At 32.3% G+C, this 21,185-nt stretch overlaps 2 protein-coding genes across 3 annotated transcripts; one reads left to right on the forward strand and one right to left on the reverse strand.

Annotated features, from left to right (window-relative positions):
• Positions 1 to 1,092: 1,092 nt before the first annotated feature.
• Positions 1,093 to 1,755, forward strand: LOC146533010 (uncharacterized). Its single transcript, XM_085196417.1, has one exon. The coding sequence runs from the start codon at positions 1,093 to 1,095 to the stop codon at positions 1,714 to 1,716; it is 624 nt and encodes a 207-aa protein (XP_085052543.1). The 3' UTR covers positions 1,717 to 1,755.
• A 1,977-nt stretch (positions 1,756 to 3,732) lies between these two features.
• LOC146533011 (nucleoporin p58/p45-like) lies at positions 3,733 to 13,599 on the reverse strand. 2 transcript variants are annotated; one of them, XM_085196415.1, is made up of 13 exons: positions 13,381 to 13,599; positions 12,872 to 13,077; positions 12,277 to 12,360; positions 11,213 to 11,344; positions 9,739 to 9,789; positions 9,147 to 9,218; positions 8,326 to 8,456; positions 7,692 to 7,836; positions 7,157 to 7,300; positions 6,888 to 7,046; positions 6,428 to 6,550; positions 6,000 to 6,083; positions 3,733 to 5,318 (listed from the first exon to the last, which is right to left on the reverse strand). In XM_085196415.1, exons 1-13 carry the CDS (start codon positions 13,458 to 13,460, stop codon positions 5,194 to 5,196), a joined length of 1,536 nt encoding a protein of 511 aa, XP_085052541.1. In that variant the 5' UTR covers positions 13,461 to 13,599; the 3' UTR covers positions 3,733 to 5,193. The 2 variants fall into 2 exon arrangements, with proteins under 2 accessions (XP_085052541.1, XP_085052542.1); XM_085196416.1 differs by lacking the exon at positions 9,739 to 9,789.
• Between the last annotated feature and the right edge of the window lie 7,586 nt (positions 13,600 to 21,185).

Raw genomic sequence — 21,185 nt, forward strand, 5'->3', positions numbered from 1 at the left:
CGATTAGACATATTTACATACATAGATATTAAGTGGGAAACGGAGTGTCTTAACACTAGGTTCCCTCTGCCTACCATGCTATGTGCGGGATACAGCGTGAAGATGATTTTACTTTATTCATAGATATTAAATGTAAACAGCTCCAAATAATATGTTTCAAATACAATTTTTAGAATTGTTCACTTGACCCATTTTTCAGCTACTGTATAAAATGTGGGGCGGATGATGGGTGCTTTAATTTTTTAATTAGACAAGAAGATGAAATTACATCTGAAATTGTTTTTTCCTACAAGGGAGAAACACAACCTATCTAACATTATGTGTTTCTCCCATTAAATATTATCCCATTTATCATAAAAACAGTAATAATAAAAAAAGTCATATAAAATAATCATGGTAGGTATTGTATATGAAGGTAACGAGAAAGAGCGATGTAAATGTAGGTAGATATATTTATTTACCATAGCAAAGGTTTACTCGACCTAAGTATGACCTGTTTATTCCTCATCATTTACAGACAGCAATTTATCTTCTGAGGCTCACAAAAGGAGTAAAACGTCGTGGAAACTTATTTAAAAAAAAATAAAAGCGATGTTGACGAGCAAGTTTGGCCTGTTTAAATGCTATTATCGTATTAAACCATTCTCCATTCCAAACCATTGTCCATTCTCCATGTTCAAATCCATTTTTTATCCTAAATTAAGCTGCACCTCGTCCATAAATTAGTTTCATTTTCATTAGGTGGTTTAATCATTTTTTTTACACAACGGGCAGAATTTACTGCCATATTCTCCGTTTTTCGCCCGAATTCAACACGTTGTGTATTGAGTGTAGAAACTAAACATCAGATCAGAGCCGATAAAGGAAATATTCGAACGGGTATCGAACCCGAACCACTGTTTTTACATTTTACCAGGCGTTGTTCTTCTGAATGAATTTAACAACTGTATAGGCACCTTTAAGATGTGGGTGATTAACAAAAATATACAGCTTAGCTATAAAACGTAGCTGAGTAAAGGCAATAACTAACAAGCAATTACTAAAAACGACCAATTAAGTTTTAGTGTCAGTGGCCATACAAAAGAAAAAAAAATGGGAAACTCGATTAAAAAAGACGAAGAGCAACACGCTATGTTTCGAATCAAATTTTACTATATTGTAATATTCCTTATAATATTCACGGCATTCATTCTTGTTATGGCTTTTACACCACTAACAAAAGATGAACAAATTGATAAATTTAATAAAATGAACGAAGGAGTGGAGCCTTTTAGACGAAATCTAACAGAGTGCGCCAGACAAGTGAAAGCGTCAATGGTCGACGTCGAGAACTTCTTGAAAAGGATACCACAAACCTCATTACAGGGCAAATGCTTCGTCGCCTGTATCTTAAAACGTAATTCTATAATAAAAAATAATAAAATATTAAAAGAAAATCTTTTAGAAGCCAACAAGGCTGTATACGGTGAAGATAGTGAGGTGCTATCTCGACTAAAATTAGCGATAAATGAATGTAGTGATGTAGTGGCGAATATATTTGAAATTTGTGAATTTTCATCGGTTTTTAATGATTGCATGCATATGAAGATGGAACATATTTTGGATAAGGTAATCATGGAAAGACGTATGGAAGCATTGGGACAAATGACTGGAGATCCAGATGTTTGGACAGACGAGGAGGACGAGTTACTAAAATTAGTAAAAGATGAACTTTAAAGTAAAGCTTGTGATTAAAATACTTTTTAGAATAATTAGTTATTTGTGTACACATTTATGAATCTGTTGTTTATTATAGGTTCTGATTTTTGTTTTTATTTAAAAAAAAAATAGCATGGCCAAAATAATTTAACACTGCAAATATAGATTATATGTATTTGCAATTTTAAATTTCTCATAATAGTGACTACATTACTAAGCACCTACTTTTAGTACTTAAGTTACTATTAAATAAAACAAGCAAAATGGAAGACTTATAATATGTATATGTATAAAATGTTAATTATGGCCGTCGTTGCGCAGCGCCTGGCTGTGACTGTGTCGCGGGTGTAGGTTCTATGCCCACTCGGCAACCCAAAAGGCGAGGTATCCAAAATTGGACAGAAAGCTAAAAAAAGATAATTAACATAAAGATATTACATAATAGAAATTATAATATTATGTAACTTATCTAAGTTGAAACATTCTTTATTTTATTCACGTATTTTCTCGGTTAACTAAAGATTTAAACATTATTGTTATCGTTTGCTTCATAGTTTTGCGCCATTCTTTTGTATATCCATTACTTAAGTGTGTCTTGGCAAATCAAAAAACATAATTTAGTTTAATATTAAGTACCTACTTGTTTTATAATAACATGTATAGTTATTATATGTAAGTACTATAAATTGGGATTTGAATTCAAATCTTTTAGTTAGTGAACAGTATGCGATCTTAATCTGTAAAAAAAGAGTACCTACCTACCGAGCACATTCTACGCACTTGTAGCATTTCGTGCAGCTTTTGTGCATGCATGTGCAAAACTATGTCATGACATATACATACATGAAATGTCATGCCATTTCAAATGCTTGTAATAATGCTTTATTTGTAATGGCCAAGTTGTGTTAGAATTTAGTTTTACATCGTTTTTGGCTTAATTTACTTTTAAATTCAGTTCTCACGTTCCACTGACACTTTTATTTTGTTATAAATTGACTTTTAACTGCTATGAGGCTACAGTAATTAACATTTACATCTTAAGATAAATGTAACGCTCTCTTTTAAGAAATGAAGTCTAACTGGTGACAAAATGGAATAATGAATTAAAATACCAAAATGTTTGAACAGTTTGGTTTTTCGTGAAATATTAAAATTATTTTATAGGCACTCCCCTAGTCCCTAACCTACGTGCTAATAGTAATAATAGGTATGTTATAATGAAAGTAAAATTTGGAAGTGTATAATCTATACTAATATAATAAAGCGGAAGAGTTTGTTTGTTTGTTTGTTTGTTTGAACGCTAAGATCTCTGGATCTACTGGTCCGATTTACTATGTTTTTGTTTTGTATGAAAGCTGCATTCTTCAGAAGTGCTATAGGCTATATAACATTACATTACACATATGTACTAATAAATTAAAATACTTTCTAATTTGACATGCAATTTATTCTGCCATGTTAATAACAACCGTCGTCGCTACGCGACCGCGTTCGTTACCGCGTCATTTTGATATTCATCCTTATGAAAATAAATATAATAGTCACTTTTAGCATTTCATCTAGATTGAAATTATATTTCTATAGAAATTATATTCTTATATTTCAAGCAGGCGTAGCCGCGTCCGGGTCCGCTAGTATAATATACACTTCGATTGTTCGTTATAGCTTTAACGACGTCTATCACAAAAGATATCGCAGCTCGCAGGAGACTTGTAGATACGAGTATGTGAAACTGATTGTATTTTTTGAGATTATAGGTATACTTAGTTACTTACTTCTGTAAAAAAAGTTTAAGGGCCTTCTTGAATAGTTCAATTTCAATTTTTTATACATACTTTAACATTGTGTGTTGAGCGGCGTGGAGCTCCGCGGGTCAAAATGCAATGCCTTCAGAATTTGGCGGAAAGTGGGTTCATTTCCTCGCTGTGGTAAGTTAGGCAAAGTGGCGTTGTTTTCTCCCACTCAAAAAGAAATGCCTCCAGAAATCGGGATACAGTTCGATGTATTCAGGAATAGAAAATAAAAATACATAAATTTTAATTGAAAAAAATGAAGATTTATATTAAAAAGAAACGTATTATAACAGAAACTACAGGCACAAGTGAAGCTACATAAATATTAATATATAAAAAAAATGTTACAATACAATTACTACATAAATCTAGAAATAGATTATAATAAATATGTTTGTTTATGCATTTAAATACAATTGTGATTTCATTAAAGTAGTTTAATATTTACTTTGTCCATATAAATTTTAAAGGCCAACAAAATTATACATCATATTATTATATGTACTAGCGACCCAAACGCGGCTTCATCCGCCTAAACCTATTGTTATATTATAGCCAAATTATACAAAATCTCCACATAAACTGTAACCTGTATTATTTTGATATATAAGCCATATTAGTGGAAAGTTGCATCATAAGTTTCAGTAATTTTTGCTTTAAACATCTATCAATCTTCTCAAACTTAATATTTATGATATTAATAGGATTTATTAAAATCTACATGTATCTAAACTGAGGTATATTAAGTTAACCGAGGGAACCTAGTGTCAAGACACTATGTCTCTACTTATCAAAATGGGGCAATAAAATTAATTAAAATATTAATCATTTCCCTAAGTGGGGATTGAACCCAAAACCTCCTGATAGTCAGATGTTACCCTGAGCAACAATTACCTCAATGTGGCTTAATTTCTTTTAACTTTCAAATTGAACTACTATTATAATTTTTACCAGTAACATTTTCATTATTCATATATAAAAAATGACATAACATTACTATAAAAAGTTTCCATGATTTCACAACAGCCAGATCTTAGAACTACAACTACAGTTCGCGAGGTTAAAGCTGAGCTTTGCATTTATGTGTCTCTAAAACACGAGCTAGAAAAACACTTAAAAAATTAAAAGAACCTTTTTAAAAACACACTTTAATTTTTTTATGTGTATCATATTTTATTTGTAGAGATATATTGCATTTTATACAATTGTTAGACACTAGATAACATTGTATCCTCATTTTCACTGTTATCCGATATATTTTTTAAATAATGAATTGTTCTGTTATATCACCAAAATAGTGTTGAGTCCATATTTTTTTTCTGTTTTTACTGCTTACTAAGATACATTTTTTCAATCTTCTACAGTCATATTAGAAATTTTAACTTTCACTTACAATAAATGGAACACGCTGCAATACTGCTTTTAAGAGGTATAAGCCAGATGTGAAAAAGCAGTAAAACCCGGTTTAGGCCAAGCAAAAATGCGTACTCACACAAATACAAAGTTCAGCTAGGACCTCTCGGACTCACATTAAAATGTCAAGCCAACCTTTCAAATAAAAGGTCACAGGTGCAAATCCCTTTCCATACAATTATCAAAATAAAATAAAAAAACTTTCAAATGTTTATTTACTTAACTAATTTATGTATAATCACTGAAAGTCACTAATATTCCACAATTAAGTGGAATATTATCGCATATATCATTGTTTTCCTCGTTTTCCCGGCGGTTTCTGTAGCTGGAAACCAGAATCATTTTGGGTTGTCGAACCAAATGATAGATTGGTTGTGTTTAATGTAGTTTGCGGTTGTGGTTGCCAGTTCGAACCTGGAAAATAATTATATTAAAAAAAAAAAACAATTGCACAAAGATTACATAAAATTAAACATCTTACATTCCAAACAGATTATATTATAATTTAGTAATAGACTAAGAAATTAAAAAGAATGGGTCATGATGATATGATATAGTACTCATTAAGCAATAAGTCTTAACTTATTATACAATTAAATCATTATCATAATCATTAAGGCAAGCGTGCGACTGTTAACGCGACGGTTGTGCCTTCGATTTTCGCTTGGGAGAGTTAAAATATTTAATACTTTCATTTCCTCGATCTGGTAACGAGGCAATGCGTTAAGATTCGCTACTCAACATGAAGTGGGAATGGATAACAGGTTTCCAGGTTCCCTCTGTGTGCTACCCCGCTATGTGCCAGATACAGCGTAATGCTAAAAAACATATTCATTGACACTGTCCGACTGCGCTAAAACAACGATAAAAATATTGATAAAGAGAAAGAAAATTAACTTTAGGAGGCCAGTTGTGGCGCAAGGGTACAAAGTTAAAAGGATACAAAATCGATTCACGCAATGCCTCCAAAATTCGACGGAAAGTGGGGAACAAAGTGTTTTAACACGAAGTTCACTCTGCCTACCCTGCTGTGTGCGGGAACCCTACTTAATTTTTAATTTAAAATTAACTTCAAAGCCATAAAAAAAAAATTACCTGTCGTATCACCAGTAGGGAACGACGATAATGTACTGCCCACATATGAGAACGGAGTTGGTCCAGCCAGTAGTTGAAAGTTTCCTGTTCCAAACAAATATTGTTAAATTTTCATATTATATCTAACTAGAAATAACTAAATGAAAGAGAAAAGGCAACATTTTACAAATAAATTCTGGGATTAATTTCATGGCATAGGTTCGTTTTACAAATGAATTATAGGAAAAGATGAGCTAAATACCCAACATTTAGCTCAATATGACAAAATATCCAAAAATGTATTAATTAACACTCCATTCCTCACTTTCCATCCAATTTTCGAGACATTGCGTATGGAGTGACGGAACTTAACGTCGCGCTTTGTCTTGTCACCAGAGCTAAAATTTACTGTTATAATTTCGTATAAGAAAAAAATACATTTTTCATACCTAATGCAGCCCTAGGATCCGATAGTACAGCGCTGTTTAAATTAATCTCTGAGGAGTTAGCAGATTTTATTTTCTTCTTTGTACCTTCTGTATCATTGAATATTTGGTCTAAGTTTCCGTTGGCTAAAAATTTGAATATTTACAATATAAATAAATTGCGTTCTTTGTTATTCACGTTGTATCCTACATATGGCAGTGTAGACAGAGGGAAGAAAGCGAGAGTGAGCTTCATATGAACCGTATGGCTTAGTGATCGAAGTGCTTCGACCGAAAACGAGCAGTGCGCGGATTCGAGTCGCTGTTTTTATACGGCATACAGTACTTAAACAGTAAATATCTCACATTTTACTATTCTTATACTAAATAATATTATTATTTATTACTTACATATAAATACTAATGCAAGCTTTATAAAGCAGCACAAACAGAATACAGAAAAAAAATACATATCAGAACTTACTGGAAGGTGTCTCAAAAACATTAGTCGGATCTTTCAGTACATATTTCCTTAAATTAAGATATTGTTCCTTCTGGGCTTCCACTTGAGTGTGTATTGCTTGTAATCTTCCCGCGAGAGCTACTAGAGACTCGTGCATTCTTCTTATGCCGAGAGTTAATTCTGAAATATATAAAAAAGATATTAAATTGTAATACAAGGAAATCAGGATACAAGTGTCGCCTCTTCCCTTTTTTCTGTTAATGTGAAGCTAAAAAAAAAGTAATCCATACCCTGTTCAGTTAAAAGTTTAGGAGATGACTGCATCTGTTTGTCTGCTTCGTCCATCTGCCGTCTGAACGTTATCAACTGTTGTTCCAATTCAGCTATTAGGTCTTTCACGTAGGTAGGTGGCACTAGGCCTTCCAGTTCTAATCCTAGAAAGAAGTAAAATATATTTACGAAAAAATAGTTTACTTGCTAGAAAACATTTTGTCGAGATAGGAATGCACTATATAATTTAATGAAATGTTTGAAAGAAGGTTTTGCAGTTTTAAATATTATTTGAAGTGTTTTAGTAATTTGGTATTTTTTGTGACATTTCAACAAATTGTATACACTATTGTCTAGGTTCAAACTGCAAATATGATGAATAAAATAGGATGATTACAATTACAAAGGTAATTGATAGTCGCTAAATCGAAATCGGATGACTTTGTTAGCCATAGCTAAGTTACCTAGCTGGTCGAAACCGAAATCATGACAGAAATTAGATTTATAGGCTTATACAGTAACCGAGCGTTCGGTCGATCACTAAAAATAACTTACCAGGTGTATCTCGTGTAGCGCTTTCAGCGGCTGCAAGCGCTGCAGCGGCGGACGCGCGCAGTCGTTTAGAGTGTGAGCGCGCTCGGCCGCACTCGCCGCGCAGCGCTAGAACCGTTCGAAGCGTTGTATCCGCTTCACGACCCACCTGGAGATCAAATGTATATAAGTAGTTTTTTTTAACATATTTAAAGTGTTATTCCACACTTAAGAAAGAAACATACTTATTAAGAAAACGTATAAAAATTTGAACGTAGCATGAACTAAACCCGCACCTTTTTGGAAACCGTCCAAGCGCTCTTACTACTAACCTATACGTAACCCATACCCATCCATACCCATACTAATTGAACCTAAGCTAAGTGAAGACAATTTATTATTTATTTTCGCGTTTTAAAGATATAGTGTTATATGGTGGAACCTGGAACTTACTAACTTTAGTCTCATAGAGTGAGGAATTGAAAATAATTTACTGCCTATGTATGTACGAGAGATAGACGATTTAAAGAGTGGCTGTTAGAGATGGATGCGAGGCCTAAACTGGGATGGTTGGCGCTCAATGAAGAAGGCCTACGTTCAGCAGTGGACGGCGATAGGCAGAGAAAAAACATATTAATAAGTAAGTAAAATTGCGAACCTTATGTAATGGCTTAATTGACACTCTCATGACGTCAGAGCTCAAAGACTTCTGTTTCTTCACAAACTCCTTAAAAGACTCCACTGTTGTTGATATTTCATTGGGCAGTTTCGTCTGTTTTGGTGGTTCAGCTGAAAATTAAGTAATTTTTATATATGTAATTTTTATTGAAATAGTAAATAGATTTTAATATGTGAATTTTATAAATAATAAAAGTATGCTATACTATGTAGCTTACATAGAAGAAAAAATAGTATGAATGTGTCTACAGTGTGACAAACTAAACATACGTTAGTAATTTAATATGCATTTTGGCTTCTATAGGCCAGGGAAAAAATCTACACATTTAATAACACTCAGGCAACACGGCACAAACTATTCTAAGGTATATGAAGACAGAGGAAACCTGGGAACCTGGTGTTAAGAAACTCTGTTATCTTTAAAACAAATCAGTTCCCAATTTTCCGCCGAATTCTGGACGCATTGCGTATTGAGTGTCGGAACTCAACTCCGTACTTTGCGTACAGACGCACCAGGGTGAGGATATGAAAATATTAAATATTTCAAGTGGGAATCACACCCACAACCTGTCGCGTTTATGGTTGCACGCTTGTGGACCTGCGCTATAATTAATAAATAATTAGTAATTCATAAATAATTGATTGGAATGCAAATACATAAAAACTATAGTTTGTAAAGAATAAGAGACTTGAATATAATACTTGTAACAATGCATTATTACTAGCTAGTGTTATTCCATCCATATCCAAATGACTACCGACATATACAATTGAAGCAAATGATAATCTAATATAACTTACTTTTTCCATCACTTGTTGTTGTATTCGTAGTTCCCGGTTGAGACACACCGCCTAAGCCTAGGCTTGGAGCCGCTATAAAAACAAAAGTAAAAACTCACTACAATACTAATACACTACGGAAGTATAATTTGTAAAGGTCTCTTTAAAATAATACACTAACAACTTAATAGTTGTTAAGGAGGCCAGTCGCGGCGTAGATGAGCGACAGGTTGTCGGTTCGATTTCCGCTTGAGGAAACGAAATATTAAATATTTTCATTGGCTTAGCTCTGGTATCGAGGCATAGCGCGGCGTTAAGTTTTGCCACTCACGTCGTCAGAAATCGGCGGAAAGTGGGGAGCGGAGTGTCATAACACTAGGCTCCCTCTGCCTACCCTGCTAAATGCGGGAAATGGACATGCATAGCATGCTAACACTTTTCAATCAATCAATTTAATATATGTATGTACATAATTAACCAAGAATTAAAAAAAGCCTTAAACCTCCTCACTAACTCAAAAAACTTTTCCGATATATTTCATATATAACAACTTTATAAACATACATATTATATAATTATAACATTAGTATTATTTACAAGTGCACTGTAATACCTGAACTTGAAGGAAGTGTACCGGTTACATTTGTTGTACCTAAAGCGTTGCCTGAAATGCCCAAATAAATTAAATATAAAAAATAAGCGAAATAATAATAAAAAAATATATCTAAAAAGCAGTATAAATCAATTTACATACTTCTAATAAAATAAAACGGGCATTTAAAATAAAAAAAAAAACGATTATTTTTAACTATATTGTGGCTATTTTAAAAAGCTGTACTGTACTTATGTGATAAACCAATTAATAATATAAACACGAAAATGAACATGAATAACATAATAAAAATAAAAAAATCTTTATATAACTTAGGTAACAATTTCTAATGTTTTTGCAAAAAAAGATTAAGGAAAAGAAATAAAATTAAACAAACATATTCTAATTGAAAATTGCAATTAATATACTGCTATATCTAAAACCAAAATAATAGTTGTATTTTTAACTTACAAGGTGTAAGACATTGGTAGCAATCTTGTCTAGCACTTTTTATAACATATTTCCTATTATTCATATCATTAGACATTTCAAATGTTTGTGTTATTGGTGTATATGGATCCATTTTTATTTAACTATCTGTGTAAATAATTATTTTCTTATAATTTATACCACAAATTAGAAATATTGAAAGAGAATCTGGTGATATATTTTATTACTATTTCAATTATAGTAGAAAACCTATTATTCATATCGTATAAAGCAGCATGACATTTTAAATGTCTGTGTTATACATAGGTGTACACTTATTAGAGATCCATTTTTAATTACCTGTGTATTTCTACTATAAATGGCAAAGATATAAAATTTAAAAAACCCTTGACCCAAAATATAGAAAAAAAATTTAGATACAACCCATATTAATAGACAAAGTAGTGAACCATCTCTTAACAAAATGCTTGTAGCTCTTAAGCTGCTTATCCGATTTTCATAGCACAAAACTACCTCTATGAACAAGGCTTTCGATTGAAAGAACTGCACTTAAATGGGTTCATTAATTCAGGAGCTACAATGCCACTGATAAACAGACAGACAGGTCAAACTTATAACACCAATTTTTTTGCATCGCATATAAAAAACCCAAAGACATATTTTAGTACTACTTTTAATTATATATTTTCTATTATTTCTATCATTACTGTAATTAACTATCTGTGTAAGTTAATTTTCATTGTATGTTTTACAGATATTCTTGACTAAGCAGGAATATATTTCTAAATTATTTTTCTCTTTTCACCCATTTTAAAACTATTTATTTCTATTTATTTATTTAAATATAAGCAAAGAAAGAAATCAAAAACAAAATTTGTGGAACATTTGAAAATAAAATATATAAACAAATGTCAATCATCAATAAAAAAATCCTAATAAAACTATAGCAAATTATAAATTTTAAAAGTAAAAGTTCAAAAATGTTTGAAACTAAATAACTAATAAAACCAACTATAAAATTATAATATCTGTACTTAAATCTTACCAAAGGCACTAGAAGTAGTAGTAGAAGTGCTAGTAGAACCAAACAATCCTAAAGTTGATTGTGTTGTCCCGAACCCAAACCCTCCGAGTCCGCCGAGGCCTGAGCTACTTGTTGTTGTACCAAAGGATAGACCTGGAATGAAAATATTAAGAATAATTGTTTTTTTACTTTTAGGTTTTAGTGTAATCTATATATATAAAGGGACTTGTCCTCACTGACTGAGGTAAGACGCACGCACAGCCGTAACCGCTGGTGGTAGAAATGTGAAATTTGGACAAGTGTTTACTTTTGTAATCTGGACATCCTAGTGGATGAAGAAGGGATTTTGAAAAATTTTAACCCTAAAGGGGTGAAATAGAGGTTCAAAGTTTGTATGGAAAAAAAATAAAATCGGTACCAATTTTTATAAAATTTGAAATTCAGACTCTTAAAAGTATTTAATTGAACACATGTTTCATGGTTTTCCAGAATTCTTCCCCTAAGGGTGCAAATAAGGGGTTGAAAGTTTGTATGGAAAAATCTTTAGAACACCACCGATTATTATAATTTTTTTAATTTAAACTCTTAAAAATATTTAATTGAGCATGTGTTTCATGGTCTTCTAGAATTCACCCCCTAAGGGTGCAAATAAGGGGTTGAAAGTTTGTATGGAAAAATCTTTAAATCACCACCGATTTTTATAAAATTTGAAATTTAGACTCTTAAAAATATTTCATTGAACACATGTTTCAAAGTTTATTAGAATTCACCCCTAAGCAATAAGCAAGCAAAGCTGCGCGCGTCGCTAATCAGATATAACAAGGTAGACAAAGGGCACCTAGTGTTAAGACTGTCTGTTCCCCAAGCAACATCGAAATTTTCAGGACATGGAAAGTTAGTGGGATTCATAACCACACTCTATTAGAGAGGGGAAATAAAAAAATGTCAATCACCAGAGGGGAATCAATCAAACCCACAATCATTGCTTTTGTATTCAGACCAATGTGCAAACAGACTTTTAACACTATACTATAATAATGTCTTTACCTTAAGAAAATATATAATTTAAATAAAAAAAAAAATACCTGTGGTGGCAGTAGCGCTTGTTCCGGTACCGAAACTGAGACCGCCCCCGAGTCCACCACCAAATGCAGAAGTTGATGTTGCTCCTGCCAAATAAAATTTAGTTTTTTTAAACTTCACACTGTATTTTGCACATAATAGGGTAATCTAGAAGGAACCTGAAAATCTAGTATTAAGACAGTTTGTTGCCATTAAGACACTTGCCATTCCATTTTCTGCTGAATTCTCAGGGCATTGTGTGTTGAGTGGCAAAGCTCAATGTTAAATATTCCATTCCTCCGAGTAGAAATCAATCCCATATATGTCGCCTTTCAGTCACCTGCTTGTGTCTTTACACCATGACGGCTTCAATTCAATTCAAATCAAATTTTCAATGTTTTTATTATATATGTATATGGGTGGAAATAATCATATAAGTAGCTGGTAATAATTTGATTATTTCTAAAGCCCAAGACAAATAAACAAAGGCTTTATAACCTTGAGGAGCTTTACAGTAAACCACAAATAATATACACAAGAAAAAAATATTATTATATATATAATAATATTTGTCTAAGCATCTCATTTAAAATATTAAGAAGTAGTATTAAGAAGTACCAAATGCAGGAGTTGTAGTTCCAAAAGCAGGTGCCGCTGAAGTAGTGCCAAAAGACAAAGATGTATTAGCACCAAAGCTAGGAGCTGTTGATGTAGCTCCAAAGGAAGTGCCAAATGCAGGTGCGGATGTGGCTGGTGTACCAAATAGGCCAGTTGAGGGTTGAGTTGTGGTTGTGCCTAAACCAAAACTTGGAGCCGCAGCTGGTCTTAAAATACAATTTAAATATGAATAAAATATTAGTAGAAGAAAGTATAGTTAATTATTAATTAATATTATCCTAGTTTTCTATCCAGTTACCAAGTATATAGTTAATAATTTAACGCCTAACTTTTATTTTTTCATTAATTGTAGGATAATACAGATGTCAAAAGTAAGCAAAGAGGTTATATATTTTAATGATATTTTTGAGATAACATGTAACTATAGCATATTTTTAAATAGATTATTATAGATATGAGTTTATTAGTTAATTATTTTCATAATTTAATAATAAATACAGTTTACTTACTTATTAGCGCCAAAACTAAACCCGCTTGATAGACCTGTTGTAGCAGGGGCACTAGATGGAGTACCAAAAGAAAACGACATCTTGAATATTATATGTTTATTACACTTTTAAATACAACATAACTTATTAAAATATATTAATAAAAAGTTATTTAATACAAGTTATTTGAATTTTTTAACGATCGGAGAAGTATAGGAACTTTTTTTAAGATAAGTTTAGCGTAGATAAAAAATGACACATGAAGTCGAATGTTGTCATGTCGTAAATATAAAAATTAGATTTTGTTTAATTTAAAACTTTTTTACTTTACGCTAATTAGTCATTCTTATTTTCATTAGTCCTTTTTAAATAAAAAAAATATTTTTTATATAATCAAAGTATAATTTTCGTAAATAATATAGAATTTTACTTTTAAATCATTGGTTTTGTGAACACTTTGGTTTTTTAGATGACAATTTAAAACTTTTTATGAATAAATTGTGACATTAAAATTTCAATTGCCATTTAGTGCTTACAATTTAACGATTAGATTCAAAGCGCTATCTATCTTATTGTCTGTATCTTATTTAAAACAACATACTTACTGTGGGATAGGATGAATTTCTTAGCATATGGTGGTTCACTCATAAAACGATGTCAAGTTACATTCAAAACAACGCCAATTGCAACAGATATTATCTGTAAGTCATATTTTCAGCCTCCACGTGCTTTAAAACCATTAGACTATGAAAGTAAAATTATACACAAGCAGTATAAGTCCTTGGTTACTGGCAACTTGCGCGTTTGTAGTGGTTATTCAAACCCAAGTAGAATAGTCCAAATTTGTCTATAAAATGTCTATTCACTTATTAAAACTTATAAATATGAATTGTTCGTTTTATCTGTAGTGTAACATAATATAAATATTTAACTTAACCTTGTGGAACTACTAAAATATCATATAGAACATAATAAACATAGTAATAAAATATAAAAACTAAGAATATTAGTCAGTCCATCACCCAGTCCGCCCTCAGTAATCAAGGTTATAGATTGAGCGTGTAATCTCCGCCTAAGGTCTTTTGTGGAGTTAAGTCTTCTTGTGTTACCTGCCAGTTCCATGTAAAACATGTAGATGACACTATAATTAAAAATGAACTTATTACAAAGACACTTTGAATTTAAATCTTTTTGGATTGGATATCAGTAATTTGTGTTTAAATAAAGTAAAATTGGTATATTATAATGTCATTATATTGAAACAAACATATATGTAGATATAAATCAAATTTAAGTTTCTTGGTACTTATTTCAAAGCTTATTTTACATAATAAAAAACAGGAATGAGTAAGTTAAGACTACGTACGTACGATTAAGTACTAAGTGCTTATTAAATACTTTTTTATTTACACCGATTAACCACTTACAAATCAATAAATTTAAATTAATGTATAGAAATAGAAAATGCATTCTTATATACCTATGAATTATATAAATGGACTTAGAAAGTTGAAATTTGTCTAGGATGTAGGCTAGGAAGTGTAGAGGAGCAGATTTCTCGAAATTTCTATAGGGACCTCAGAAAAAAAAAGATTCTCCGCGTGCTTAGAGACCACGCAAAGACAATTACGGATTAGTAAAATACAAGACAGGTTTAAATTTTCAGTCACAAAAATAATGGTAATATTAGGTAAGTAGTTTGAAAGTTATACAATATATATAGACAAGTACAAATTAGACTGTTATTCTGCGATCCTTTACCAATCCGTGACGAGACGTAGGCCGACAAAGTTTAATTGACTTCCAAGATTTTTAATTAGAAACTTAATAAAAGATACACCAAAGGAATAGAAGACGGGCTCTCGAATGATATTACAATTCTAAAGTCTTATTTACACATTACGATAAGTCGTATAGTGTTAAGTCTAATTAAATAATTTTACGCTTTAAATAAATAAAAACTATCTAAGTGTGTAAACTAGCCAATGGTATGCACTTAAAAAGGTAACATAATTTGTGGAATGTAGATTATTTAAAATTCAACTGAGGACTTCCTCTTAGTCTAGAAATGGTCGAATATTCTTGGAGTCTTGGAGGAAGTCTTTTTATTATTTAAAATTAAAGAAAATTGAAGAACAGAATTTTTTTACTTTCTTTTAAAAAAATCAAAGAGCGGTGAAAATAAAGTAAAATTTGAAAATAAAGCTGCGACTTATCGTAGTATCTGTAGTCTAATGGAAAAACTTGATATTTCAACGCGGCGCCACCAGTTTTAACCAAGTTTCCGTCTATTTGTCTTTAGATTGTCTGTTTGTTTTTTATCGTTCCTCAGTATTGATTATGTTGATGGAGGACATAGTTAGTTTGAACTTTATGTTTTTAATGGTTAATGCTTTTATTCGTAAAATATTTCTTAGTATAACCGAGGCCAGTCGTGGTGCAGGGGCACAAGCTTGCTTGTCCTTTTTCTCTTTTTCTACAAATAGAAAGAGTGCTCTAAAAGTCTGGACTGAACCCACAAATATGGTGTAGTGTAATCTCAAACTCAGGACCGGAACTTTTCAAAATCATGTAATTTATTATGAAAATGTACACATATTTAGTCTGGCCACACTGTTACAATTAAAAATAAACAAAATATGTATTAGGTACTTTTGAATTTGGAATCTGTCATTTTTATACGGTTACTCATTGTGTTTTCTTATTTTCGCGCCAATGTATTGTAAAATATTTTGTGATATTAAAATGGAGTAAGGTGATAAAGAGAACGGAATCGCTGTGGTTGCATTACATAAAGTAGGTATGGAGTCGAATACAATTATTAAAATCCTTCATATGCTTGGTATTAGTCAAATGTTTGCGTATCGGGCACTTGATAGTTACAATGAAACCTATTTTTGTGAAGTCAAGGTTTTTGTCAAGGTACTTATGTTTATCACCGGTTCACCAAAGTTAATGCAACGAGAATACCTGAGAAGAATTGGCAAGATGCAAGAAGAGTTACATGTGCCGGTTCTTCGGTAGGTACTCTTATTTAAAATTGTCATTAATTTATATATAAATATAATTATTACACAAGTAGAAATATATATATTGATCTATTTCCAATTATATCCATTGCAACGGGGGTTTGTTTGTCGCACGAGTAGTCATACAACGAGTGGGAATGGTCACCATGCATGTCCGTGACAACAAAGCACGTGCACGGGGTGGCGAGGCGAGGGTCCAACCCCATGGTGCTAGCCACTCGTCCTTATAAATTATAATTGATGTAACATTTAATTTAATATGTAATTATTTTTCTTCCATTGCCATTAGTAGTAGGTAGTATTGTGAAAAATCGATAGGTTATATTTTTGATTATTAATATTTACTTTAAAATGATGCAAGATCATAGTTGTTGATTTAAATTTTATTTTTAAATGTAATATTAGCTTCACGCTGTATCTCGCATATAGCAGGCAGACGGAACCTAGTTTTGAGACACTCCATTCTCCACTTTCCGCCCAATTTACGAAACAATTTGTGTAGAGTATTATGTATTGCTAACAGAGCAAGGAAATAAAAATAATTTATTCCCTCTAGTGAAATTGAATCCAATCCATCCTCAAGTTTATAGTCAGACGCTGTGTCGTTGCACCATGGCGGCCTCAAATATTAATAATAATAATAATAGGTAATCAAGATTTAAAAAAAAACCACCCGTCTCGTTGAGACGGTGTTGCGATACCTATTAGGTAGTTAGGGCTCTATGAAAAGTGGAAACAGGCGTAATTTCTCACTAGACAGTCTGTCTGCACTGTGAGGATAGAAGAAGACGAAAAAAAGGATAATAAGGGAGGATTCACACTATAGTTCCAGCCACGGTTTGTACTCGGTCCGATCTCAGTATTTTAAAAATTTTGTTATATGAGAAAAAATGAAAGCCTTCATACCATCGTTTCGGCCAAATTATCGATCACGCATAAGAGAATATTTCTCATACAAGAATATGAGATCAGACCGAGAACGAACCGTGACGAGCACTCTAGTGTGAATCCCTCCTTACCGTGTAATAGTAGCTACTGAACATAGTATGTACATCATAGCATAGACAACAGCGATTCATTTTTTTAATTGCTTAGTATTTTATTTATGTTATAACTATTTTTAATGAATTCGATTAAATTATTAACTTGTACTGCCATTGTGGCACTTTGGCACGGCGACTGTCAAGTAGTCAGGGCACAGCACAGCGTTGAGCTCCACCACTCAAGACGCTAGTCTTGTATTTGGATGAAAAGTGAGGAACGGAGTATCTTGTGATACAGGATAAAGAATGAAGCTTTATTAAATTGAACACATTTTAGAATATTAAATGCCATGATAAAATTCCAGAACTGATGCTCAAAGTCCTGAAACTGCAAAAAGATTACTTAAACATAACAAAAAACTAACAATAACATCAACAATATTTTATAGAGCAACTATACCTCGGTCCACCGTAAAATCTGTAAACGCAATTAAATCTAACCTTTGCTTAACACATCGTTTCCTGTGGCGTACATTTATATTATTCGTGCTTCCTACCCTTATTCTGTGGGGTATAAGGGTGGTTATGGTGTACCCTGGTGGTTGAACACGGTAGTGCCACCCACCCTTTGTTGTCTAGCGACTAGACTACGGGGCGAGTTTTGTTTTATTTGCCGGCTGCGTTTCCAGCGATCGATGCGTGCACTTATGAATTCGTCGGTTTAGATTAGTTCCTGCTGGTCCTTTGTTCTTTATATTGTTGGGAATTTTTGTGTTTTCAAGTGAATTTTAATTCATTTTTTTAATATTATTTTATGTATTGTGTATGTAAGATGCTTGAACTTGATGTTTGCGATTTGATATGGAAAATAAAATAAAATCCAAATTATTTAGCTAGTGATAACAGTAAATTCCGTTTTTCTTTGAACGAAATCTGCTGTTAGGATCTGAAGTTTTTCGATGTTTACGCAAGTTCTACATACAATACATGTTTGCGTTTCGGTTTATTTGTTTGCGTCGTTAACCTCTTCACATATGCCTTCCGGGGGGGCATAAGCATCTCTATCTTAAATTCTTAAATTGATTGGAATTTTAAAGTAGTTTATTCCTCAGTAAGTTAGTTTAGTTACACTAAGATTACAAAAGATAGTTGAAATAGTATTTTTGGCAGTAATTAAAATGATTAGGAGAGGTAGATTTACAAATGGACCTTTTCAAACATACATAAATTGTATAATTAAATAAAACTTTTTTTTTTAAGATTAAATATATTTTTTTATTTGCGCCTTTGTGAGGTTAAACAGAACCCAATGCTGTGTTGTGCCTCTACAAAAACCTAAATGTCATGACGCATGGCTATAAACGCGATGATAATGGGTTCGATTCTCTTGCAAGGACTGAATTATTTTTATTTCTCAGCTCAGTAACAAGACAAAGCAGTAGTGTCTGGTCTCGGAAACTGTGCAAGAACTGGGAAACGGAGTGTTTTAACACTACGTGCCCTCTGCCACCCTGCTCCGTGAGGAGCCTGCTCCGCGGGATATAGCGTGAAGGTGAAGATATAATAACAAAAAATATTTTCAAGAAAAACAACAAAATAATTTCAATTAGCTAGGTATATGAAATACAAAATGAGCTGGTTCACACTAGGTCTGACACTATAGTCAGCGTCAGTGGCTGGCGTCGCGACGCATCGATCCACACCTGTAGCTTGTTTGGTTATTATATATTTGAAACGTCTGTCTGTTATACTTCCTTGTTTTTTCAATGGTCACAAGTTCAAATTTTTGTTGGTTAGTTGTAAGCGATTAAAGTGGAGATTGGTAGTGTTTGTTTGGTTGAACAAGTTATCTAAGGAACTACTGGTTGCAATTTAATAAATCTATTTGAATTGGATATCTATTTATTGAGGAAGACTAAATGCTATCCACACGTATATTTTGATGTTTAATTTATTAGAAATATATGAGTATATGGTTTGAATTTGATATCTCCTAGCGTTCCTGAGATTAAGGCTCTTGACAGACAGACAGACAGACAGATGGACAACAAAGTGATCTTATAAGGGTTCCTTTTTTTTCTAAAAACCATAAAAATAATAATACAAAAGTATATTATTAAGTATATTGGCAATGTCAAATAAAATTACTGAAATATCCATTTCTCCTTTTAAAGTTATATTTCTTTAGACGCAAGTATTATAATAGCTCAAAGAGGCAATTGACTCGAACCGACCTTCGAAACGGCGACCTTTTATTTTCTTTTATCGTCATTCAGAGTTTTCAAATGTTGGTTTAACTTTAATCTCAGTTTAAGCATATATTTAATTTATTCTATTGGAAATATAGATTGTTCTATTTAGTTTTTCATGATTGGAAAAAGAGAGATAGTTAGGAAAAAAATCCTGTATAACACACAGGACACAACGGCCTCACATGTAGGTATGTATTTACAGTATATATTTATATAATTACTAGCGGACGCGCGCAGCTTCGCTTGCGTATTTAGGGGTGAATTCTAATAAACCACGAAACGTGTTCATTAGATATTTTTATGAGTTTAAATTTAAAATTTTATAAAAATCGGTGGTGATTTTAAGATTTTTCCATACAAACTTTCAACCCCTTATTTGCACGCTTAGGGGGTGAATTCGAGAAAACCATGAGACACATGTTCAATTAAATATTTTAAAGAGTCTAAATTTCAAATTTTATAATAATCGGTGGCGTTTTAAAGATTTTTCCATACAAATTTACAACCCCTTATTTGCACCCTTAGGGGGAGAATTCTAGAAAACGATGAAACACGTGTTCAATTAAATACTTTTAAAAATCTAAATTTCAAATTTTATAAATATCGGTGCTGAATTAATTTTTTTTCCATACAAACTTTCAACCCCTATTTAACCCCTTTAGGGTTAAAATTTTACAAAATCCCTTCTTAGTGGATGTCCAGATTACAAAAGTAAACATCTGTCCAAATTTCACGTTTCTACCATCAGCAGTTACGGCTGTGCGTGCGTCTTACCTCAGTCAGTGAGGACAAGTCCTTTTATATATATAGAATAGATATTAGGCGTAGAGCGATTGCCCAGGTTAATGGGAACAGAGTGTCTTTTTTTTATATGCGGGTATGGCGTGAAGCTGAAAAAAAATTATGATATAATACAAATTTTGTACCATATACTCGTAACTGATACTATATAAATCTGTTCCTCTCATGAAATAGTCAATCAACTAAGACAAGATGTGGGTTCTTGAGATCAAACGTTCAAAGGCATATCTCCAATAGTACTAGAGGCATTCCGAAAATACCAGCTCATATTATAGTGTACATATATAACCAATGTAATAGATACCTATAGATATCTGTTGTCAACATCGGATGGCGTTGGGTGCAAATAATATTCAAAATTAAAAAAAATACAAGTTATTCTTTATCAAGTTTATTAAATTACGCAGCAATGTCAGTAGTGTCAGTCGGAACTCGGAAAGCAGTTCAGTATTAAAATAATAAGCAACTTCGATATTTTTCCACATTTCAAGATATTGTGCGTACCGTGGTGGAATTCAACTCTGCGGTATCTCTACTATCCTACCAGACCGGGGAAAGGAAAATAATCTATATATATAAAAGGACTTGTCCTCACTGACTGAGGTAAGACGCACGCACAGCCGTAACCACTGTGCGTAGGAACGTGAAATTTGGACAGATATTTACTTTCGTCATCTGGACATCCACTAAGAAGGGATTTTGAAAAATTTTTACCCTAAAGGGGTGAAATAGGGGTTCAAAGTTTGTATGGAAAAAAAATT

Source organism: Heliconius melpomene, chromosome 13 (genome assembly GCF_056956725.1).
Source record: "Heliconius melpomene rosina isolate 202511_hmr_F chromosome 13, ASM5695672v1, whole genome shotgun sequence".
Lineage (NCBI taxonomy): Eukaryota > Metazoa > Arthropoda > Insecta > Lepidoptera > Nymphalidae > Heliconius > Heliconius melpomene.

Bases quoted from the DNA above. Each gene is read 5' to 3' on its own strand.
- LOC146533010 (XM_085196417.1), top strand. From the start codon at position 1,093: ATGGGAAACTCGATTAAAAAAGACGAAGAGCAACACGCTATGTTTCGA.
- LOC146533011 (XM_085196415.1), bottom strand. From the start codon at position 13,460: ATGTCGTTTTCTTTTGGTACTCCATCTAGTGCCCCTGCTACAACAGGT. The intron at 6,084-6,427 runs GTATGAAAAATG...TGTTTGGAACAG, and splicing joins GGATCCTAGGGCTGCATTAG to GAAACTTTCAACTACTGGCT. The intron at 5,319-5,999 runs GTAATTTTTTTT...ATTATTTTCCAG, and splicing joins CCCTACTGGTGATACGACAG to GTTCGAACTGGCAACCACAA.